The 25,962-nt window shown below is 40.7% G+C and overlaps 1 protein-coding gene across 3 annotated transcripts; it reads left to right on the top strand.

Moving 5' to 3' along the window:
* znrf2b (zinc and ring finger 2b) lies at positions 1-25,765 on the top strand. 3 transcript variants are annotated; one of them, XR_010165366.1, is made up of 6 exons: positions 1-994; positions 13,296-13,391; positions 17,084-17,232; positions 18,814-22,430; positions 23,099-23,172; positions 23,283-25,765. XR_010165366.1 is itself a non-coding variant. In XM_063878087.1 (5 exons), exons 1-4 carry the CDS (start codon positions 598-600, stop codon positions 23,154-23,156), a joined length of 657 nt encoding a protein of 218 aa, XP_063734157.1. In that variant the 5' UTR covers positions 11-597; the 3' UTR covers positions 23,157-23,172; positions 23,283-25,765. The 3 variants fall into 3 exon arrangements, 1 of the variants encoding a protein (XP_063734157.1); XR_010165363.1 differs by lacking the exon at positions 17,084-17,232 and having other exon boundaries at positions 2-994; XM_063878087.1 differs by lacking the exon at positions 17,084-17,232 and having other exon boundaries at positions 11-994; positions 22,325-22,430.
* Positions 25,766-25,962: the final 197 nt, after the last annotated feature.

The following is a 25,962-nucleotide window of genomic DNA, read 5'->3' as shown; positions in this document are numbered from 1 at the left end:
CCCTATAAAACACTGCAACGCCTTTACTTTGAAACTCCTTAGCGGAAACGTTGGTTAGCTCAGCTAGCTTGACCGCTAACCTGCTCACCGAAAGTCTCTTTGCAGCCGCTGAAAAAACGGTATTGTGCTGGGCTTTCTCCTTCATCCCTTCCTTCCTTTGAGCAATGCGTTGTCAAGCAGGGAGGTGAGAGGAGCCCGGCTCTTCACTCCTTCAGGCTGCTCGGGAGCCATGGCGGGGCGGACACTGAGGAGGAAGCAGCGGGTCCACGGCAGCGGCTCTGAGGAGGAGGGATCCATGTTAACGTTATACCTGCCGCACAGCCACCGCTGCTAGAGACGGAACACACTGCTGACGGCTGCTGAAGTTTCACACACACATATTCAGCTTTATAACAGCTGCTTCAACTCTCGACTCACTGGTGTTTAATAATGTCTCCTGGTTCATAGCGCAGAGTTTGTTCTGCTTCTTTTTCCAACCAGACTGAACTGTTCCGTCTGTCCGGTTAAGCCCTCTGTACCCCGGCGTAAATCTGGCGTACTGTCCCGCAGTGGCTCACAGAGCGCCTCTCTAATATATCGAAGTCTGTGGGGGTTGACATGGGGGCAAAGCAGAGCAGCCCCACTGCTAACCCAGCTGCTAACGGACGGACCAGAGCCTACTCCGGCTCGGACCTGCCCTCCAGCACTTCCAGCAGCAACGGTAACAGGAGCACCGCCGGGGGGGTGAGGTACCATGGGTACAGTGCGTCCGGAGCCTCGTCCAGCACCAGCCAGCACCATGGAGCCAGGGCTCGTTCTGCAGGGGGGTCCGGAGGCTCTGGGACCCGACCTTATTCCGGGATAAACATTCCCAACAGCAGCGGAGCCTACAGCTCCCAGGAGTCCGGGGGGAGCAGCCCGGAGGAGGCGGACCGGCAGCGGGCTGGAGGTCAGGAGGGTCCCCGGCTGTTGATAGGATCTCTTCCAGCACACCTCTCGCCTCATCTATTCGGAGGTAAGAGGCAGACAGCGGGTCACTGAACATCAGAAACTCTGACACAGAGGTGGAAGAAGTACTCGGAGCTTGTACTTGAGTAAAAGTAGCAGAGTGTAGGAATACTCTGTCAAAAGTAAAAGTCCTGGCTTTGTATACTGCAGTTTAATCTTTGTGTAAATTGTAAAACTCCCCCAGGTCACTAAAACTGGATCAAATAGATGAAAGTTGCGGTTTTACTCCCCCCCCCCCCCCCCCAACACCTTTACACCAAGTACCCTCTCATTGGGTGGTTCACACAGAAAGAAAGAAAAGCAGTACATCCAGGTACAAAAAGTCAACACTTAAGTATTACATTTTCTTCTAGTCTTTTTATATAAAAAAACGACATTGTACTTTGCCTCTTGTTTGACAAAACAAGCAATTTAAGACACCACACACAGCTCTGATAGCTGGGGTCAGGGATCCTCTTTTTCTCAGTTTCGAAACAAGTTATTACAAGCTTCTCTTTTGCATGAGTGTTTTGGGGAACTTTGCCTTTTTATATAATACAGCCAAGCTATTTAAACAGTTGTAGTTATTGAATGCAGGAATGTCTGATTCTATAAATATTAACATACCATAAATCTGACAAAGCATTGTATGATACAGCTGCTTTTTCAACTATATTCATAGTCAAATAATCCTGTATTTGAAACCTTTAAAGCTCGTATGATGTCAGCGGCTGTTGCCACCTGGTCATATGAAGGCCTCAAACAAAGCAAACACACTTTCACATTGACTTTCCTCCACGTCTGTTTGAGAATAATCTACAACTCATAAAACAACAAGAAAATAAGAAAATGTGGTTGTTTAAACATTGTTTTACTTCCATAAAGGCCAGTGAAGTTGAATTTGTATAATTTATTTATAGGGAATGTTGAGGAATATAATGTCTTTCCTGCATTCCCTTACCTGCTCGCTAGCTTGCTAAATTGTTGGCTAAGTCGGTGGCTTCCCCGGTGGCTTGACATGCTGTGCACAGCGGTGTTCTCGCAACGTCGTTACCCTGAGCACAGGAGTTCCATGTGAAGCAGGGGTTTTCAAAACCAGACCCCCTAGGAAGCAAAGTTTAGCTGAAACAACCTAAACTCATGGCCCTCAGTGAGAAGCCTCTGCTAATGGCTTTCATGTGTGGGGATGATGATTCAGACTCTTTAACTTTACAATGTTTAACTCAACATTGTAAAGTTAAAGAGTCTGAGCCTCCCATTGATCATGTGACAACACATTACTAGGCCGTGTCCAAAACTCAAGGATCTCAAGTTATTTTAGGTTGTTCTATGAGTCCTAGTATTTTGTCAAACTGAAGTGGTGAAAAGTCTTTGGTAAAGACTTGTTTTGTTTGTTTGAGATGAATTTAGCCTGGCCCGGATGAGAGCAGGTGGCAGCAGCCGGGAAATTGACAAAAAGCTGCAGGCAGCTTGGAGCGTATCCAGTGGAATAAAGAATACACAGAAAGTCATAAAAATTCATCAGATACCTGTGAATAAATATAACTGGATACTATTCAGCACTCAGTTATCAACAATTGTTGCTTAAATGATATTCTGTGTTATGTGTCAATAGAAATGCCTGATAGCTGAACTACTCCTGACAACATTTGTGGTTCAGCCTTCATATTCATAAATAGTTTTATGTACAAATTCCCTTTTTTACAGACTCTTTCACAACCAAAAATAAAACCTATTCAGTATAATGTATTTGGAATTCAATTTCCAGCTAGTTTAATAAATCTAACAAGTAATGCATACTTCTTTTCCATCTTCCTACCATCTTGTTTTTATTATGAACGCATTTATCACCATCATGGTCTCGAAACATTCACTCCTAACAGTGGCAGCTGTTTACATACCCCTAAAATACTCACCTACGATTGTGAGGGTTTCCTAACAATGTCAGTGAGATACGCACACACCACAGATAACAGAACGTAACTAACTCTTAACATTGATATGAGTGTTTACGCGCCACCCTGTCTTTAACCTGCGCTGCCGGGCCATGCCTAGAGACACTAGCTGTTCATTTGTAGAGCTAATTTTATTTAAAAAAAGACAATTAGAAGACGTTTTGTTTTATTGCACACTTAAAATACTGCAGTAGGTTCTTCATGTATTTAGTAAAGCAAGTACATAAGCATGGACAGTACACACATCAGGTTGTGTGTGTGCACATGTTGTTAATGTGAGTGTGAGTCAGCAGACATGCGCCTAATAATTAACTCGACTCGTTAAGACTCTTTCCACTCCCACATTCAACAGCCTCAAAGTCTGATCAAAGTTACCACACAATAGTTTGAGACATTCAAGAGAACAACTACGTTTGTTAACTAAGAAGTGATGATAAATGAAGCCTCAGGAATAAACAAATTAGTTGAATTGCACTGTGTGTGTTATCCACTTGATTCAATGTGTTTTGTCACAAGATCAACATCATTGTGGTTTATGTGCCCAGGTTTTCAGAATACCTTTATTCGTCCCACAGAGGGGACATTTTCATCAGTTACAGCAGAAAGAGCCAAAGAAGGCTTAATATCACACCCAAGATACAAAATGTATGCAAAAATGACACAATTACAAAGTACACAAATAATTTTCAGATCAATAGCTAAACAAAAACACAACTCAAAATGAATGGTGCTTGTATTGCTAGATCTGCACAAGTTTGCCATTTATATTTTAACTGATTAATAGAAAAGTTGTGCTTCCTCAAGCTTTAATAGTAAAACAGATTTGTTTTACAGCCAATCAGCACAATGTCCATCCATCGTGATGCTTGTGTTTCAACTCAACACACTTCACAGTAGTGTGTGAAGCATCAACAGTGATCCGGATGGACATTTTGTAATTATTTGACACTAAAGGTGTATAACAAACTAAAAGACTGCTTTTAAACGTACTTATACTTCAAATATATTAGCTGATAATACATGTTGTTCAGAAATACAATAGCATTGGAATGAATTGTAGGGAACATTGAAAGATTGAAACATTCCATCTGCCCACAGACCCACATCTTATACACCCTCATGCTTCATACTCGCACTGAAGCTGAAGAAAAGCTATAAATGCATCGGTCTGTTGTGCAGCAGCATTTTGGCACTCCCGTTCACTAAGGAAATGGCAGCGAGACAATTGATAAGATTCAGATATTGCAGCACTATAGGAGAGAGCTATGCCTTCCAGCCAAACATGTAGGCAACTAAACTATCTCTGGGGATAGACGCTATGCCCTCAGGCTGCCAGAAAAGGGTGTGGGTACAAATCTGCATGACTTCAAATCTTTGAATCAAACCCAATCATAGAGTTTAAAAACCTTTGGAAAGTTTGAGTTGAGCTGGACTTCGTTTCAGGGAGAGGATCTAACCCTAAGTTTGAGTTGTGGTAGAGTTTTAAATCATGCTAGACAATAAGACGTAACCGTATGGTGGAGTATGCTCTGTTAGAGACACACCGTTATCAGAGTGTGATAACAGCTCACAAATCTGTTTTAGTCCAGTTGTTGATCCTTCGTTTTAATAGCGAGTTCTTCTACGAATCGATTGAGGAATTGGATTTAAGGACATCAATTGACTTTGTGTTTGTAAAAAGAAGTTCCCTCTGCTTCGTCATCTCTTCAGTTTCTGTTTTTCTTTTCTGCACAAAGTATTTAAAGTGGGGTCAAAGGTTTGATAAACCAGGGCTGAACATTGTACAGAGCTATAGATTATCTTGAGTGTATTGTGTACATGTCTCCATAACTATAGCAACACCCACTGTAAGAGTCTTCTGCAGTTTTCATTCCATTTGCAAAAACTATTATCCTTTCCATAAAGTCCCTCATACACACTTGTATCGCTGCAATACGTTCAAGTTCAAAACTGGGATACAGTTAAAAATTATAAGAGAGTTTTGAGCTCAGAGAAGGTATCCTGGTACAGTAGAAGTTAAACATTTCATAATACAGAAACAAAATGATTGCCTTTCTTTTCATAAAAATACATTTGAATTTCCTATGAGATCAAGCCTGGTAAAAACAACTGTTATTTTAGTTTTTCTCTGGGTTTGGCTGCTCTTTTTCCTTCCTTTTGATGAAAATCAGCAAGAGGCTGTTTCTGCACAGCAAGGGTCGATGTGCTACTCATCTGTTTTCTGCAAAGAACGAGACTAGATAAGCACTATATAAATGCAATCCAGTTTCCATTCACCGTGTGAGTGAGGGGTTAGGAGACAACAGAGCTGAGCCATGGTGGTGTTAGTGGCTGAGTCAGTCCTGGTTAGCTCCAATCTACCTTGATGGGATAATCCAGTGGCTACTTAACCTGCTCTCCTAATCTCTGCTGCTCAGTCCCTCCATCTAAATACTGCAGCAGATGTGTGCTGATGTCTGTATGTATGGACATAGCAGCTGTGACTCACCCACAGGTTTTGAAACGTGGTTTTGTTGCTTGTTTCCTGCGTAAAATGGAGCATACACAGTACGTTCTCACTTTAGGACACCTGGCCAATCGCTGAGTAAAATTTAATTGGCTTAAGTGTCTGTTTTGGAAAGTTACAGAAATGGCCAGACCTGTTGCGTGGGGGTAATGTTTTTATACACAGATGAACAAGCCCTTTGTGTGATGTCTTATGGGATGGGTTATGATAGAACTGGTACAATCTGTTGCCAAACCGCATAGGAAATAAAAGTCTTGTTAGCTGATACTCGCGGATAGACACCAGTGGAAACTGAAAAGATAAACCCCAGAGTGGTCCTGTGATTTTGTTGTTAATAATGCTGTTGTGAGCGGGCCCTCAGTCCCTGACGTAAACAATACAGACTACTCAGTGTGTGAAGCTGTAGGACTACATAATAAAATGGACATCCTTCTAATCTGTACTTTAGAACTACGTGAGTGGATCAGTTTAAATCCTGCCAGTTTAACAAAAGGAGCAACCACTGAGAGCTTATTAGAGGAAGAGGAACATGTGACAGGTGCTTACTGCAGTTTGGACACTTTACTTTCATGTAGCGCATACATAGTTTAACCACATTTCCGAGAAGTGTTTTGGGTTGTGAAGCTATTTCCAAAGTTTCCAGTAGCATGGTATTTTCTAAGCTCTTTGTTATTTCAAAGAATCAGACTGGATTGTACATCCAAGAAAAAAGAGGCCTTCAGTTATTCGGAGTCAACAAGAGAAGTAGAAGGATAATGCATCAAATGCTTTGCTCAGTTAAACAGAGGTCACAAGATCAGCTCTAATCCAAATGTTTAATGCAAAAAGCTGAGGCCAAATATAGAAATTTGAAAAAAGGGATACCTTTTATGAAACTGAAGCTCTTACTGAGACAATGAGAAAATTCTCTAAAACGCCATATACCTCTGAGTCTACTTCAAGCTGGGACTGTTTTCTGGAAAACCCTAACCTCCAATCTCTTTCTGGAACAGACCAGAGAGCTCTTGGGAGTCTCGTTAACAATGAAGAGGCCACAGAGGCAAACACCTCTTTTCAGAGTGGGAAAGACCTGGGCCAACAATACAGCCAGAAGTCTTCTAAAAAGTCCCTCTAACTAAAATTACCTTCACAAAAGTGATGTAAACCCCCAGATGCCTGGGGTTCATATTGCCTTATTAATTAAAAGAATTGTTGAATATTCTCTCAAGAAATTGTTGGGAAGGCTAGAAGGATAATAGGGCCTGGTCTTCCTTCATGTGGTTAGGTTGATATACCGTTCACATAGAGGCACTGTCAGTACAATGTGGTAGTCAGAACTCCTGTTTAGAAGGTCCACTGGTCAGGGGGATCCATTATCTCCACTTAGCAATTAAACCACTTGTTAATGTTAGACAACCAACAGTATATTAGGGAATGCAAATGGGACCAGCCACTTAAAAATTGCTCTATATGCATATGATGTGTTGTTATTTTACAGGAATCCATCCCAGCTAAAAAACAAAAGGTTAAGCTGTTCCCAAAAATGTAAATTATTATTAGGCCTGCCACAATTTGGATTATTCATTCATACTATTTACCTCCCACAAAAGAGCAGTGCACTTCTTTGAGCCACATCGTGCTCATTGTTTAAACGTCGTATCTGACTGACAGAGATAAAGAGAAACTCCACAATGACAAAAAAAGTTAAACTGAAAGTTGATTGTATTTTATTATAAGGTTATAGTGTTGTGTACGGTACCATCTGTATGTTAAATCACTACTAGTGACGCCTATAACGCATACACTTTTAGTTTTTATCCATTGTCAAAACAGAAAATACTGCTGCAACTTTGAGCAAATGTTATTCTTAGTTTAAAGTATGAAGCCACAGTACAAGCTACCAACAAACAAGCCAGCTGCATCGTCATAGTAACTTACCTTAGTCGCCAACTCTTTCTACAACTCACCTTTTGTGTGTCATCTTCATGTACATGACTATAAGCATAAAAAGTATGATTTACGACCCCCCCCCCCCTTCTATAGTTTTTGATGATCAAACAGTAAGCTGCTCTGGACTGTTTCATTGGCCCTCTGATAACAGCAGACCTGCCGTACAAACACAGTCAATGTCAAAACACTGAGGGCACTGTGCTGCTGAACTGTGTGTGAGTGTAATCGGTGCCTGTTGTGGCAACACTCACACAGCCATGCCCCCACCACATGTACCTCTTGAAGAGCCATACAGCGGGCACTTTAAGCCTCTGGTTTGTTTGCCGGCCGGCTGACTTTTCTAACCACCTCTTGCAGTTTTTCCTTTGTCCATCTGCAGAGTCTCAGATGGCAGATGATAAACAGCACACACTCCACTTGGTGGAACCTTTACTCACTTTTACTAACCACAATTGTGGCTGTGGACATTTCGGTGCAAAAATCGTGGGGGCGCAGCTGACATTATTAAGTGTTTCACATTGTAGCTATAAAATATGTGAGTTGTAATTAAGTGGACTCCCTATATTTATGTTTGCTTCAGGCCATATTTTTCAATAGTGAAGCTTGTTATTTTCTAGGTCACCTTACTTAGATCTGAGTAGGATATGTTGGTCCTTTTACCGCGGCCTCCTGGTGCTGAGTTTGTGTGTGATGCTAATATTTACAGTGGGAGAGATGGAGAGACACACTGACTGACGTAGGTAGAACACAGTGTTACATTAGCACGACATGAGACCGGCCTGTCACCATTAACCCATTTTCCCAGCAATTGATAGCACATTTATTTATACTCCTCTTGTTGCTGCCTCTCCAGTCCTCCTACGTACTTCATACTTCCTACCTTTACCCTCTCCATGTGACTTAGTGTGCAGGGGCCAGCTCTCTGCTGCATTGAGCTCTGCTAAAATACAGTTTAAATAAATCTACCGGTTATTAAAAGGTCCAAGATGCTAAGCATCATCCTTTCATTATTAGGCATTTGTCAGTATTATGTTTGCTTTAGATAGTGAAGCTAGAGGCAGCTCATTGGCTTTGTGACAGACATTAATTTCACCAACATTGCAACAACCCACTGATTTGAATGAACCTCTCATCTTTTGAGCCAGAAATGAGAGTCCTGCTACCTGCATGATTATTCACTGTTGGATTCCAAGCGTCTGTACACAGAGAAAGAGAGGAGGTGATTTGGCCAATCCTGATTGATATCTGCTCCCTGAAAGACCTACTTCCTGTCCAAAGCAATTATAAACTTTAGAATTTGCCTGTCTTTGTAAAAAATGAAGGGGGAAGTAAAGAGACTTTAAAAGCCTGTGTTGTGTGGAGGGGGTGCAGCCAGGCTTGTCAGTGAGCAGGGTACTGATCGATAAAATGATGAATCATAAATCCCATTAATAGTATGGACTTCAGGATGTGCTGACTCAGGGGGGAGTAGATAATGAACACTGCACCCGGCAGATTAGATGTGGAGCAGCGATATGTGGCTTATAGATAAAACTGTGAAAAGTCCTAGTGTGAAATATTTAAGCTGCGGCCAGGTTTGCTTCCAGTGGCTCTTTCAGGAAAACCTCAACTGTGTGTTGGTCTTACACAGCGATGCAGGATAAAACACTTTATTTGACTAGCACTACCGCGACTGCACTATTTGTGGTGAGGTTTCTATTGCCCTCTTAAAGGACATTTTATACAGCAGCAGCAGGAGAGCTACAGCTGCCAAACCATAGCTCATTAATTATTATCCAGAATCTAAATGGTTGTTAATTCTGTGTTATTTCACTCAACTGATTGTTCCCTGCCAGTTTATGACACACTGTACTTGGATGTGAGAAGAGAGTGAACAGAATAATGTATTTTTGTAGGTCAACACAGAAATCAGCATCCCAAGGGCTCCCACTACAAAACACATGTTTATGAGATTAACACATTTGGTTTGGCAGGATTATCTCCACATATCAACACCTCCTTATGATAGTTGAAGAGTAAATGCAATCACCTAAAGTAAAAAGCTAACTTTAGACTACAAACCAAGTACACGACGATGCTAATGGTCGGAGTGACGGCGGTTAGTATTCTCCTTTAGCCACTTGTTAGCAATCGCCATTTTTAAGTAAAAGCTTCAAACATTCACCAGTGGCGTGTTTACTGACCCATTTTATATCATGGAACAAATGGAAAACTCTACAAAACTTGTGTTAAGCACAGAGCTTTATTTGGGGGATCTCACCTAAAACAGATTTAAAATCATGTTGTCTTTGACACCAGGGAGCCGAAAGGGCCAAAATGCTAACTCATTCTCGTGTTTATGACTTATTCCTGCACCACTCTATAACCATCATTTACCCGGAAATGAGCTGCAGAATCTTGAGCAGTCTGCACTGCCATGCACATGCAACATGTTGAAAAAGGGCCACTGTTTTTCCTAGCTGTCAGGATGTTCCTATAGGTGATAGAGGTTCAGATTGTATTAATATATTTGTAGGATTTCAACCAATTGGAGGTTTATGGAAACCAGACATATCTCCCTAAATGTTTTTAGTTGCCTAACAAAAATCAATGAAGGGATTACTGTTTATTCCTACAACCGATCACTATGGAGACCCACAGATTCTTATACAACAGACAAGCAGACAATGCATTCACCCCTGCAGCACGTCTTTAAGTTGTTACACAATTTACATCTTGTTGTTTCCCAATACCTCATCATCCCACATTTCCACCTCAAGGCAACAGATGTTTCAGATCATTTTGTTAAGTAATGATGCTTAATTTGGATAGGACTCCCATTACACTAGCAAAGTTTGCTGTTGGGCAAAAAAAGGGAAAATATACATGGCTACGGGTTATGAATAACACTCAGCCATGTTTACATCTTCCAGTGAGGGAAATTATATATGAAGGGGCCAGAGTTGTAATTCTACCAAGGCAGGTGTGGCCTCAAAGACATGCATGAGGACACACAGTCATTTAATATCCTGGAAAGAACATCCAATACAGTTTCCTGCATGAGTCACCTCGGCCTCACAGGAAGGACTCAGATCTGTCTTTTCAGAATGACTTGGAGTGGAGCAGAGCTGGAACTCATCCTCATCCCCCTTTCAAATAAACACACCTAGACCACACATTGCCTGTCAGCAGATGGCCAGCCGATCATGATGGATGGCCTGCTGTGAGAGCAGGATGTGTGATTGATTTAAAGAGGTCAGACCATCATGGGATTAGCTACATTAACCTATTAATGGCATCAGCATCATTATTTCTATGTTGTGGAATACTCCGCATACGTCATACAGTACTCATGTCAGTCACCTGTGTGTGATCTGTGACAGTGTGCCCATGCGGCTGGCTGTATGCTGACAGCTGATGGATGAGGGCACAGTGATGTCAGTGGAAACTGCAGAATGTGCTTTGGATTGAGACAACACAATTATGACTGTAAGAGGGATAATTACATCCAGCACTGTGACTGGAAACATTTAGGCGGATAATGTTTAGATTATCATTTAAATGATATATGTGGCCTTTTCAGTTTGTCATTATGTAATAGTGAAAGAAGCTATAGCCAGGAAGCAACATCTGTGTGCGCTGGCGTCCTTCCGAGTTAATGTGGATCCTCTCTTCGTTGATATGAACACACAAGGGCTTATCTGGTGTATTGCACTTCAATTGTTTTAAATACCTTTTACAAATAGAGTGGTGCAGGAATGAGTGCTTAACCCAGAAATAAGAAATAGCACTTCTCATCTCATCGGGAAGTCAACGGTTTGAAAAAATGAGTTTTTGATGAGGTTGCTGAAATACTCCTTTCTGTGGTTAAAGCTTACTGTAGCGGCCCAAATCCTAGAATCTATAACAGAAAATGAACTTAAACGTAAACTGCCGCTGAGGAACCATATAGCGAATCTTATGGAAGTAAAATGATCCAAGTCCAGACAAGTCACCGTTTGTGCGTTTATTTGCATGATCCAGTATCATTACCTAAGAACACAGTTTCCTTTTCTTGAGCCGTTCCTATGACTCTGCTGCTAGCTAGTAAAAAAACTAGTGCCTTCGGGTGCTCTGCTCCCACCACCACCTGTCTCCAATATATACAATTACACCAGGTGTGCTAATCCCCCAGTGCCCAAACAGAAACAAATTTAACTCACTTAAATAATAAGGCTTATTAATATTATTAATAATAATAATAATATATTCATTATAAACAAAAACAGCAAGTAAATAAATGATTAACTATTAAATGATGTAAGGCAATTTACAGCTCCAACACTTAGGATGTATTTACGTTCATAAAATAGGTCAGTTATTATCCCTCTGTTGAAAGTCTGACGCTTTTACTTAGAAACAGCAGTCTCTAACATCATGCCCAACATTAGCCGTCTTTATCTTCGCGGTGGTGACCTGAAGTTACTATGATGTGTTTTTCTTGTTGCATTACATTAGCTTTATTAGCTGGCTGTTGTATTTTTGCTTGAACTATTATAATAGTGGTGTTGATATGTGAATATAGTGTATGTCTTACGTGTGTTTAAGATCTTATTTTCTGCAATATTCCCAAAATCAAGGGAAATATCCCACTGCTTTTTGTTTAGGGAGCCTTGCAATGCTGACTACAGAAAACAGGTCATCACTGCAGCACTAAATACTTCAACAAATGAAGGGAATTCCCAATCTGCTCAAATAAAGTTCCTTTATGAAAGATCCAATAATTCAGGTACTGTGTAATAACTCGCGGTAGAGAATTATCTACTAGCGTTACAGTTCAGAGTTCCTCAGCTCGTCAGAATGTTTATTGCCACATACCCCCCAACCCCGCATCCCCCAGAGCCTTCCCAGAGCCCGTTCATGATGTTGTCGCAACATAGTATGGGACAGGATGAAGGACTCATCGATATGAATTTAAGTTGACACAATTTGAATCCTGCAGACCAGAAATATAAATACAGGTACAACGTAACACTAAGAGAGTGGATCACATCAGTCCAGTTCTGAGGTCTTTACACCGGCTTCCTGTCTGTCAGAGAACTGATTTCAAAGTTCTGCTGCTGGTTTATAAACCATTGAATGGGTTAGGCCTGACATACATTTCTGATCTCCTGCTACATTATGAACCACCCAGAACTCTCAGGTCTTCTGGGAGGGGTCAGCTTTCTGTCCCCAGAGTTAGAACTTAAAAAGCAGAAGCAGCGTTCAGTTATTATGCTCCAAATATCTGGAACCAACTCCCAGAACCCTGCAGGTCCGCTGCAACTCTTACTACTTTTAAATCCAGGCTGAAAACATCTCTTTTTGCCGCTGCTTTTAATGGAACTGTTCTGATCTAACATTGCACTGTGACTTTTATTCATGTGTTTTATACCTGTTGTGTTTATCTCATTATCTTTGCTCTTAAATGACTGTTTTTAAATGACTGTTTTTAAATGACTGTTTTTAAATGACTGTTTTTAACGTGTTTCTGCTGCACTATTTTAACGCTCGTAATGTCTTTCATGTTTGTAAAGCACTTTGAATTGCCTTGTGTTGAAAGGTGCTATATAAATAAACTTGCCTTGCCTAATGGAAATCTTATGTAATATAAATTCAACATTACAATCTGAATCATTCTAAGCTAGATAAATATGGCTGTTGGTGAATGGCTGATACCACAAAACAACTCCAATGTCTATCTATTGATGTTGTCATGTTATGAGGCCTTTTTCTTTGCAGTACAAGAACCAGGTAACTGGCATCAGTAGCTACTGAGCCTGGAAAGACACGAAGAATGGCTCCTTTACAAACTGACAATGACCAGTGGAGTCTGATAGCTGCTGCAGAGAGGAGAGAACACCTCCAGAACTCTGTTGCATCTTTATATCCGTCCCCGGAGTGTATTCTCTTATCCATTGTGTGTGATTCTTTTCTTCCAGGCTTCAAGTGCCCCGTGTGCTCCAAGTTTGTGTCCTCAGAGGAGATGGATCTGCACCTGGTTCTGTGCTTAACCAAACCCAGAGTGACGTATAACGGTAGGACTGTGTTCCTTTTTAACGTCGCAAATGAAATACAAAGAAGGCTTAGACATGCAAGGATGGTAAGAAAAGTGTAAAGCTGCAGGACTTACTATGATATAAATAAAAATATGTCAAACCAAAACAGAAACAAGACTTTACTGCATAATGTGCTACACCACTGTAAGGAAACAAATAAAAAGTAATAGACATCAGCTTTCATGTTATGCAACTCTGCTTCCCTGAGATCTTGTGTAATCCCTCTATTGTATTTCACTTCTTATTGACGTTTGAATTTTTGTTATATTTTGTATTTTAATAACATACCAATCGGGTTCATGCCCGGGGCTGCTTTGCTCCTGAGAGCAGAACTGGCTATGGGCTGTCAGTTACATGCAGCAGGATTCAGTCTGGGTTTATTACAGAGGGACAGATTTCAGCCCTCAGGTGTGCACATATAGAATAATAAAGGGAAACAGCCTCTTGGTCTGACTCTGCTTTTATACAGCAGCATGCGTAGGACACATCTGACCACAATGTTGAGCTGGATCCTTTAAAATGTGGTTAGTGAAGAAATGTAACTATACTTAGTGGGACATGAGATGAATCATAATCCTATCACTGTGTCCAAAGGGAACGCTTCCCAAAATAAAGTGGATATACCCCTTAACAATGCTCTGCAGTTACCACCAACTCTGGAGACATAACTCACTTTACTGTACCTTGTGAGGATATCAGTGCTATGATGTTTTTTTGCATTAAAAGGGGCAGGTTTTGCTCCAAATGTCTGCATATGACCTCATTTGAACACATGGAAATAGCACAATTAGAGGTATAATAACCTTTTCTGTTGATTTGATCATTAGATGTTTTCTTTTTACTTTATTTGCAACATTTTTGTAAATTCACTACAATGCTTAGCACCCTTCAGGCATAGTTGTTAGCTGAATTCATTGTTAGTTTGTCAGTAAGCTGCTTTGAAAAACAACAGCCACGGCTTCTTTGTTAACGGGGAATAACATGGCGGGTCAGAGGAGTTGCTTGCTGCTGATTGGTCAGGGTGTTATTAAACTAGAAACTGCTAACAGGAACAGGAATAATGAACTGAAACAGCAATGGGAATTCAGTCTGATACAGGAAAAACTTTGGCATCCGCTTACTGAAAACCTCATTTACTGACCAACAAATAAAGAAATATTGTTAATAAACTCAAATCTGAGGATTGATTAAAGCCTTGTTCACAATACTTGGGTTCTTATAAAGGGGAGCTCTGCTGGTTTCATGCATCCAGTGCTGGGGGGTTTTCTGCCTATATGAAATAGTAGCCTTAAAATGTCTCCAGAGGGAGCGGTCTCATATGACTCTAGTGATGTCCCTTGAGGCAGTGTCTCTAGGGGCTGAAGACAGTGAAAAAGAAGTGAGCTTACCTGACCTCTGTAACCAGGCTACATCAGTCACTATTACCATAACCCAAGTCATAAACCCAATCGGGAAATGGGTTGCATTTTGGGCAAGAAGGTTCCAGGTTTTGACATGGAAGAAGACCGAGACTAAGGTCTACCTGTCAAAACTATCAGGTTCCCTGTCTTTTCCCAACCACTCCTTAACTTCAGCGGAAAAAAAGTGTATTTTTATTTCTATTTCTTCTTTGAGATGTTTATACTTTAGAATTATTTATTTCTTCTTTTTATTTCTAATTAGTTGCTACCATAGACTGTATTGCTGCAACACACAAAATTCCCAGTTTGGGATAAAAAAAAGTAATTCTTATCTTATCTTAAAAGCTCCTGGGTTCAAGGAGATGTGAAGGAGAATTCCTCAGGACTGCACTTCACTGGGCGACGTGATTCTGACGCCCAGTGAATATTTTGATAAAAAACTAGAATTTTCCATAGATGCACTACAGTGAGCCCGTCCCCCGTAACCATGTTGTTAAATGCAGGGTTTATGAACGTGGACAACAGTGGGAAATATGACTGCATTACCAAGGCTTGAATTTAAAGTGAAAGTAAAGATGGTTGCTGGCGCTCACCCTGCTGTCCACGCTTATGAGTTCCAGTCAGCATGATTGTATGAAAGTATTTGAACGAATAATTGTTTATGCAGTTAATGCGTAACCTGTTAGTCTACTAACGTCTACTACTGTGCATATCACCATTCAAACATGTTAAATAAAACAGCACATAACTCAGTAACACTGTGAAATGTTGACTTTATTTGATTTCACAGTGATTATCGTACCGTTCATAGTTCACCTTTTGGTTTATTGCTTTGTTGTAAATTCATATCCACTAACAAGTTATGGCATAAGACGGGAAATACTTAGTAAGCGCAGTATCTTTAAAGGGGTTGGGGAAATAATCACTTCAGCATAGTATCGTGATACTTTGCGTGGCGATATTGTATCGATACACGGAAGCCAAGTATTGATCTTTTATTAGGTAAACTTTTCAATTTGCAAATCCAAATTAAAGTTTTTGGTAACAATTGCTTTTTCAATCCACTAGATGGTGTTGAGCTTTTTCTTGTGCGGTCATGGCCGTGGGTAAAGTCAGTGGGATTGGCAGGAAGTTCAAACAAAGATGGGAGTCAGAAATTCTCCATATCGCACTACTAAGCATATCGTAGAATCGCATTACTTTCGTATCGTGGCTTAAGTATCGCGATGGTATCGTATCTGTGGGGACCCTGATGATTCCCAAACCCTAGTATCTGACATAATCTGCGTTTGTCCGCACAATTAGTTGTTAACGTGCACAGCAAACGGTTCATCACTTTAAATGTTGCGGTTGCAAGGAATTGTCGGACAGTATTTTGAATGACCTTTTCTAAAAGATGTTAACATCTCTTAGCACGGCTGCTACTGAGCTACTTTGGGGTCACTTCCCTCCGTAATTAACCTCAGAGAAAGGTTTTGTTGAAATTAGCACTGTTCAAGATGCAGATAAGAAAATAAAGATGTATGTGACAAGGTAGCGCAACATCGGGCCATTGGCATAAAGTACAAAGGGGTGGGGCAAGGAAATAGTCTCTGATGTATGAATCAATGGGACTTCTGGGGATTCTTTCTATTTCAGGATCCTTCATTACGAATCACCTCAGAACTGCCTTCCCCTCAGCCTGACCTACTTTTACACCCCAGAGTAAGAGAAAGGTGACAGCAGGGGAACTCTCCTCACTGGAAACTTTCAAAGAACATCAACACAATACAGCTGCATCTCTGGTGTGTTCATGTCATATCTGCATCTCAGAGGTTCTTATTCCTCACTGAAGTGGCCAGGCAGGAACTGAGATCCAACATGTCCAACAGGAGTCACAGTATCCCTGTTAAAGTTGAGTTCAGATCCTGTCTGTAATTGAACCTGCATGGGATCAGACGTTGTATGAGCAGATATTAACGGACTCAGATTGGGATCATGGCCAAAAACGTAATCCCTGTTCTCTGGTGACCCTACACTGTGATCCATGACAGGATGTGCATACTCTCCCTGAAGGTTAGACCCTCCCCACCTTACTGGTATAATCATTTCCCAGGAAAGAAGCTGTTGAGAGTCATTGTCTTGAGAGGTTAATCCAGCACCGTTTCCTCCTGGTACTGACATGTGGTCTGCGTAGGAATACCTCCTCTGGAAGTTAACCACAGATCTGCATTTATTATTAATTAACATTCTCATTATCTGGATTCTTCCCACAATATTTTGGGATCCCAGTGTGCAAAGCAGGTAGACCGAGCAGCTGGACCTGACTCTGACTGTGTGAGTCAGGTCAGTGGATGGGATGCTGCTGTAGCGCCTGTACTTATTGTACTCTGCCCAGGAAGCAGCCGTCTGTGGGTTTTGACCAGAAGCATGAGATATAAGTGAGTAAAAGTAGCAATAGTAATTTGTAAAAATACTTTGTTAAAGTAAAAGTCTTGCATTCAAAATCTTACTTAAGGCAAAAGCAGCATTAAAATGTACTTAAAGTACTACTTTTCAGAATTGTATATCACTGGATTATGATTACTGATGTTAATGTGTTTATCACAATACGCTAATTGTGCTTATAATTTCAATTATTTGATATACTGCTGCTGGATATCTTACCGATAGCTATACAGTATATCATAGTTCTTTCAATTATTCATTTGTATTAGCTAATAATCTCAATCTAAAGAGTAACTACTGTAACTTAAAGCTGTCCCATAAATGCAGTAAAGACTACATGGCTTATTGGGCGGTATTGGCTTCTAAAATATAATATAAATTACCATACATTGAGAATAATTTGAGGAAAAGTACAAGTACCACAAAAAGTACAGTATTTGAGTAGATGTACTTTGTTACTATCTGCCACTGGAAATCAGTGGAATGACTTTGAGCCGAGCTGAGATCTGATCTCAATACCATACCATCATCGATCACATAGCAATGTCTGTGTCCTTATACATGCTGTACCACAAGTTTCTACTGGATGTAAATATTTATTTGGTGACCCAATGACCTCCAGAAGCATCATCGAGTCAAACGCTTGACTTGGAATTAAAGTGAAATTTGCCTCACGAGTAAGATTAACATGTAAGGTCATTGGATATGGGTTAACCTGCGGATCAGGGCTACTTGACATTTAATTTCATCTTTGTAATTATCAGGTTTGCATTATTAATGCTGCTGGAAACGAGAGGATACTTTGCTCTGTTCATATTTTCAATTAACTTTATTTATTTCAACTCTATGGTATTTCATTTTACATTCTGTATCTTTTTATTTTGATCTACACATACATATTTTTCTTATTCCTGCAACTGAACAGTTTTATCTACGGTATTTACTGCACTAATTCATATCTTTTAGGTTTATGATAAGGATTTATGATAGTATATCGTATGTTGCTTTGCTGTTGGAGGAATACTGTAGCTATGTGCTTTTAACAGGCCTCAGGGTAGCCACAGCTGGGGGGTGGTCAACTCAGCTGGGGAGAGATGCATTTTCTCCACAATCTTGGCACTGATGGTTCCCTTAGTTTGCAGTAGAAATGTTATGATTCTCAAAATATATGCAAAATACAAAGCATACGTCAGCTGTAGGTCAAGCTTAGGGCGGGGTTAGCATGCTAAGCTAAGATGTGCGAGCAGCATTCACAGAGCTGCTAGCTTTGCTTTAGAGGGCTGTGTGGGATTTATGAGTCCTGCATTTCTCGTGCTGTTGCTGTTAACATGTCCTCTAATAACAGTCACACTGTTTAATATGGAGGCGTGGTGTGAGACCGGAAACACACATTATCAGAGACAACAGCAAACGACAAAGTGTTGTGCAACATGTCAACATTATTTTTTTGCAAGCATCATCGCATTGAGTAACGATTCACTTCTTTCTTATGTTTTTTATATATCACGTATTAACTGTACCATGTCAGAGTGGATACACAACATAAACATGTATTTATATCATTTTTCAAACAGAGACCATCTGCCCGACATCCTTTGATAATGATCAGAATCGTGTTCCTGGAACAGGATGATATAGGTGACACCTCAGGGTGACACCTCCACCGCTGCAAGCTCGTGATGATGAAAGGAGCATTCTGGAAGTTTATGAAAGCTGTATCAGGTTCTCTGGTCAACAGAAGCTGAAGGTCACACTGTTGGTGCACATTGAAACACATCTTTTAATAAGGACTTTACCCAAGCTTAACAAAGAAGTGAAAGCCAGTAAAAAGAGAGAAACATTAGAAAATAAGAATCACACAATGATAAGTAAGTGAGTATAATACTTGTCTATTACACGCTCCGAGAGCAACACAGAAGTGTAACATATTGCGCTAAGTTTAGCTTAGCATAAATGCTGGAAACACGACTCTGTCCCGAGTTCAAAGACACACCATCACCCTCCATCGTTCTGGTCGTTTTTGCTAAACTAGACTATTTACACCCGTAATCTAAAGCACCAGAACAGTTTCACAGGGCTGCAGGGAAATATTCTGATGGGTAAAACATGCTAACAACAAAGACTTTCATTCTCATGGAAGTTCCTCCCTGGCCACAGACACCGACGTGTTTGCATCATCCACCTGCTGACAAAATAACACGACTCCTAGACTTTCAGGGGTTATCAGAGCAAAGGGTTGCTATTCTGATAAAACCTGTGTGTTTGACACTAACTGTGAATTAGAAACGGTGTGTTATGTGTCAGTGTGCACAGCGCCTGTATTAATGATATTACTGTATCTTCATCTGTCTGTGTGACGGCTGCAGAGAACAATACTGAACAACATTCCCTAACAAAGCTAATAGCTGTTGTTGTCCCCCCCGTCTGTGTGAACTAATGACGCACTGAGCGGCACTGTCGGTGCATTAAAAGGTTTTCCCCTCAGCTGAGCTGGATGCCATGTGCTGCAGCCCATAATAACTGGCTTTTCCAGGCCTATGTGGGTTAATCCACTGTTACATAAGGCCGCTCTAATGACTGTGTTGTGCTGCAGGTGACTGCTTCAATGGTGGGCACGCTCACTTCCTCTTTAGACTGCAGCACAGCAGTGTATAGAAAATAATGCGTGTGTGCACACTGTTCACACACAGACGCTATCGAAATGGATCATATAAAAAATATGAGTTCACTAGAGGCCTACTGACTTTATACTGACCCTTAAATAGTCCATTAATTGTATGTATTATGTATGCATTGAGGCGTGCGGGAATGAGAGCTAAAGAAGAGGAACTGAATTAGCATATTATTCTGGTTACCTCGTCTCGAGGTCAACTGTTTTTTAATCTTTTTTTAGAAGCCTGGGGTAAGATCTGTAGTGAACACACACTGGAGAGATCTTTCTGGTTTCTCTACGACAAATATATTATTATAATATATAATAATATTAATATCCTGTGTTAGATTCTTAATATGAATGTTAGGCTGTCATTGCTCTGCTGTCACGAGCAAACGTTTATTTACTCGTATATCTTGACGTGATCTTTCATATATTCGATAGGAGCGTATTATTTAGTGCTGGAGTAATGAAAATCTGTCTCTGTCCAATGCTGATATTTAGAATGCAGACGTTTGTTTTGCATCTGATAAAATGCAACAATACAATAATAATGAATAAGACACACGTTAAGATAACATTTATTAAAAACTGTTACAAATCTGAAAGTCTGTTTGCGTAGTCTGTCTGCAGTGCACTTAAAGGTCTCCTACTATGTTATATTTGACCAATATATTGTAGGGCCATATCTCTACAAAACTTGTCTGTGAAGTGTTTTGCTCAAAATACCAAACAGATCCCCCATTGCAGCATACCTCATCCCCCTCTATCTCAGCCCTGTTCCTGAAGTGCTGATTCTGTGACTGTAGCTTTCAATCAACTAGCTGCTGCTGACCACGCCCCTTTGAGGTGCTGCTGGCCACGCCCCTTTGGAGCTGCTGCTGGCCACGCTCCTTTGGAGCGTCATGATCTCTCCTCTGAAGAGAGTTTTCTACCAGGAGAAACTCAGCTAAACGCTGCCGTGATTAAACGCCATATTATGTTCCAAACCACATCCAGCATTATCTCTGAAACACTTCTCAGTGTTTACCACTAGAACAGACACATTATATGTATCATATAAACAACAACTCTTAAGTCCCTCCTGTAGACATCCTGCTGAACACACAGACACACACACACACACACACAGAGGAGCTGCAGAGGGGATTCAGCTCACTGACTGTATATGGGGGACGATATGTTGGGACGTGTCACATGGTGGGACGTTGCCAGGAGTTCAATTTAAAGCCAGCCCACATTTCGGTTATGATCTCATATCGGCAGCAAATCTGGATCAGTTCGTTTGCACCCCCGTTTTTAAAGATGTGGGTAAGGAGGAAAAGAGAGAGGGTTGTATTTTCTGACTCATTGTGAGTCTCCTTAAACACTGGGGACACATATTTATGTATAAAAGACATCAGAATGTGCATTTTGTATAATAGGGGACCTTTAAAGAAAATAAGGATCAACTTAAATTGGGTTGTCCAATTATTTTCACTGAGGGCCACATACAGAAAACCATATGAGGGGCTGGACCCCTCACTGAGGTGAGGTAAATTGCCTTATACAGGAGGTTAAGTTATAAGTTAGCAAAATGAATCAAATGTAGGTAAATGATGCTTGATACTTGAATATGCTTAAAGAAATCACAGCTTCAGATTGATTATAATAAGGGGAAATATGAAGGGTCTATTATAAGCCTGTTACGCAAATAAGTTATTTGCCTTTTTTTCTTAACTAAGATTTGTTAGAAAATGTTTAAACTTTAAATGACTGAATTTATTTGAACAGTCAGCTTATTTACACATGAATTAAGCCGGCCGTAGTTTGGACACCCCAAACTAAATGAATGTCCAAAGGTGATTGATTGTCTTTGTAGTTAGAGGAATTAAATAAATGAATAGACACATGTAGCTCACTTTGACCTTCACCTGGCCTGGCTTGCATAGTTTTGGCCTGTAAATATCTGAAAACAGGGATTGCTATGTGTTGCTCTGTCTCTCACACTGCAGAGCAACAGTCAGCGTCCCGTGGAACGTGCTGAACCTCCACGGCACTGCTGTGAATGTAGACTCATTGTCGCCAGAGCAACTGCACCCCCACGACCACACTCTGCACACAATACATCATCATGCAGTGGGAATATTGCAGACATTCCTGCACACAATCAGCTGTTTGAATTGAAGGAGCCTGTGGGCTCTCCTCGCACTCTCAAGGACAATGTTATCATTTAGGAGGAGAAGACAATAGCACTTATTACTTATGACTTTAGAAAAATACTATGAATTATAATAGAAACAGGTTGTTGGAGTTTAATTAAAACAACTGAAGGTCAAACGTATAAAACAGTCTCTTTCTGTGGTATCCTTCCATACTTCAAGAAGAGGAAGTAATGGCAGCTGTGAATCTTTAGACTTTCTGTAAACGACGCCTGGTGTGTGTTGTTGCAGAGGACGTCCTGACGAAGGATGCAGGAGAGTGTGCGATCTGCCTGGAGGAGCTGCAGCAGGGGGACACCATCGCCCGCCTGCCCTGCCTCTGCATCTACCACAAAGGGTAGGACGCTTCATCAGCACTTTGTCTCCCCCTCTGACAGAGACATCGTCCAGGCAACCAATAAAGAGCTAAACACACTCTCCCACATCTACCCAATCAGTCTGAGCTTCTCTTAAAGTCTCCCAAATTACACAAACATATAAATCACATTGGAGGTGACGCTCCTTCACCACTAGGTGTCAGCAGAGGCTTTTAGGACGAGATGAGCACTTCAACAACAGTTGTTGAAAAAAGTATGTCGAAGTTAACCCTCAATTTTGTTGTATTATAAAATTAGTTTATTTTCTTTATTAGATAATGGAAAATAAGAACATTTCTCTGCATAACAAAAAAATATGATTTACATAAAACCCTCTAGCTCGTTGATGTATTTTCCTTAATTTAAAATATTTATTTTATGTTTCAACGTCTTGTCTGTTTGATTTTGTCTCCCTTTGTGTATACACCTAGGCAGTTTATTATCTGAAAGCCATATTGTTTTGTGCATTCAACGTGAATTTGTCTGATTTTACGTTGTTATTAACCACACAAACACTCCAGTTACGCCCCTGATACAGCATTATTTGACCAGTATTACACCCTTATTACCCCCCCTGTCACTGTTATTACGCTGTTATTACCCCATATGAGACTGTAATTACACTGAATGTTTCTCCTCTCTCCTCCAGCTGTATCGATGAGTGGTTTGAGGTGAACAGATCATGTCCGGAGCATCCATCAGATTAAAGCTTTTTTTGCACAGGTATAGTGTTTCCTAACCCCTCACATTATGGCCTCAGTTTTATTTTTAAATGGATCTTTAAACATTTTATTGTTTTGTTTTTTTATGCTCTGTTTCTCTTTTGATGACAGGTACAATGTGAGGGATCTGCGAGGTGCAGCGTGGATCCAGAGAGACTGCTGGACACTGTGATCAGTTCAACCCACCCAATAATGTAGTACCGCTGTGTGCCAAATCTCATTGAAGTATCCTCAGGGATCCAGACTTTGTGTTTATGTTTGAGTTGCACATCCACGCTCAGTCTCAGACTCTCTCCCGCCCCCACACACACACACACACACAGGCCTACCCCCCCTGAGCCCACTCCCACTGGACTGCAGGAGATGGAAGTGGGAGATGGACACGGTCCTGGATGTTGGGTCAAGGTGGGAGGGCGGGACCATCTCACCATCACTGCCATTCTATTGGTCCAGGAAAAACAGCTAGAGACAGCTCGGACACCTTCAGAACTGAAGCTGCTGCCACAATGGTGCCAATCAACTGTGAACATACACCAACACACACACACACACACACACACACACACACACACACACACACACACACCAGTCAATCATTAGTGCTTTTTGATCATATGCCATGGAGAAAAATCCAATCCTGGAAAGACTCACACACTCACAAGCCAGCGGAGTGTTTCTGACGAGATGAAGAACGTTTCTAGTGTTATGAAGAGAAACTGTTTCTGTTGTAAAGATATTCTTTTGATTTTGTGTAATAACGAGAAGGATTTGTGATACACCAAATGAAGAGAAATGTTGTTATAACAAGAAAAAGTTAAGACAAAATAAGCTGTAGTGATATCAAAAAACATATAATGTGAGAATATCATTTTATAACTTGGATAGGATCTCGTAACACGTTTTCATCTGTTTGTCTTTCCTTTTTTATCCAGTTGCTCTGTCTCTTGTTTTGTGCTTCTCCATGGGAAATGTGTTTTCATGAAGTCTGTGTAGTCTCTGACGTAGGCCGTGTATTATTTAAAGCATTTGATCATACTTCAGGTGCGACAAATACACTGAAACTGGTTCCCAATGATTTGAAGTTCACATTTGCCATATTTGTATCCTTAAAAGATCTTCCCTCAGTGTGCAGGTTCAGGGACAAATTGACAACAAAGCAAACACCTTTACAAATGGATAATATGGGTAAAACAGATTAATAACGCTTTCTTTTAAAGATATATACCTTTTTTTTTTATGGAATGACACCAAATAATAGTTCATATATATCTAATAATAGGAGTATTTTCTGTGCAGCAAACCTCATCATATTTAATACACATGTTAGTTGTATTTATTGTGTTTTACCCCCTAATGTTCCCTGTGGAGTTATTCCTGATGTTCAGGTGGCAGAGACATCAGCAGCGACAGGAACGTGAATGTAAACTCGGACACACACAACGTGAATGTAAACATGACTCCTGTTTGTATCCAAGAAGAGTCCACAGGGCTGTGATTTCATCCTCCGATTCTATCTATCTGCTCTGTGTGCTCTATTTCTACAACCTGAGCCTGTTAGAGAGACAGCACACTGAGGGGCTGTGGGGGGTGCATTATGAACCATACTGATAACGTTAATGTGAACTTCAAACACCATTTAGTGGGGGGTTAGATTTTTGGGGGCGTAGAGAGGAGAGAGGGATGGTAAATGAGACACAAAGATCTCCGGTCAGGTGGCAGTGCTGTGATTTACATATTTAAATATACAAACAGCTCCGGAAACAGGGCCACTCCACATATTTCCTAAATCTCAATCTTTACATTTAAGGCAGCCAGTCCAGTGTGTGTTGAAAAACACACACAAATGTTGTCAATAGGTTATAGAATACAATAAAATAATAATTGAACCCAAAGACATACCTATAAATAATAAAACCAGAGAAACTGATAATGCTGCAATGGGCTCTTAATCTTCTCATGAGCTATATTTATATATTTATAGAATCACAGATCTCTATATCTATATATATAGATAGATATATATTAGTTTGCTCCTCCATCCTCAAAAATACATTAACTTCGGATCATTGGATAATCTGACAATATGACTCAAGTGACATTGTTTGACTGGAAACTACAATCTTAAAGCATGTGTGTAGTTATTCATTTCTCAAACACAACCAGCATCCACAACGTACTTTAGGAAGCTCCAGAACATCTAATCTAGCACTTAATCATTTTCAAGTGCCTGATTAAACAAAATCATAAACCCACATCAGTCAAAATGTTCTGTTTTATTATTTAAATCACAGTTCAGGCCTGCAGTGCCAAGCAGAGCCACTGAACCCTCACACAACCACTGTCAGCACACTGTGGGTCATGTGACTGCCTGAGCATTAAACAGCCCCCCCTCCTATCACCTGATGGGAGCATGTATGAGACTGGCAGGAGAGGAGCGGAGCCAGTTTTCTATTTCCTTTTTATTAAAAAAAACAACGCCCTCCATTCTTATTTCCTTCCCCCCACCCCCACCCTGACTTTAAGAGCTGCTTCGACTTTCAATTCCACTTTCAATTCCAAAGATCGAAATAAAAAAGAGTTATAATTGAACGTGATATTCAGATGTTTGTTTTTTCTTTGCAGCAGGGAAATATAGATTGTGAAACTTTTCTAAAACACCGGAGTATCCCTCATGATCGTCACACTGTAGAACCACAGAGAGCTGAGTCAGGTTATGCAGTCATTTAGTTCTGCTGGGGGGTTGGGGGGCAGTCAGTGTTCACTGTTTGAAGCAATAGTCTCAACACTGTTC

This window comes from Eleginops maclovinus, chromosome 3 (genome assembly GCF_036324505.1).
Source record: "Eleginops maclovinus isolate JMC-PN-2008 ecotype Puerto Natales chromosome 3, JC_Emac_rtc_rv5, whole genome shotgun sequence".
NCBI lineage: Eukaryota > Metazoa > Chordata > Actinopteri > Perciformes > Eleginopidae > Eleginops > Eleginops maclovinus.
Note: the sequence above shows the minus strand (reverse complement) of the source record. Positions and strands in the feature narration are given on the sequence as shown.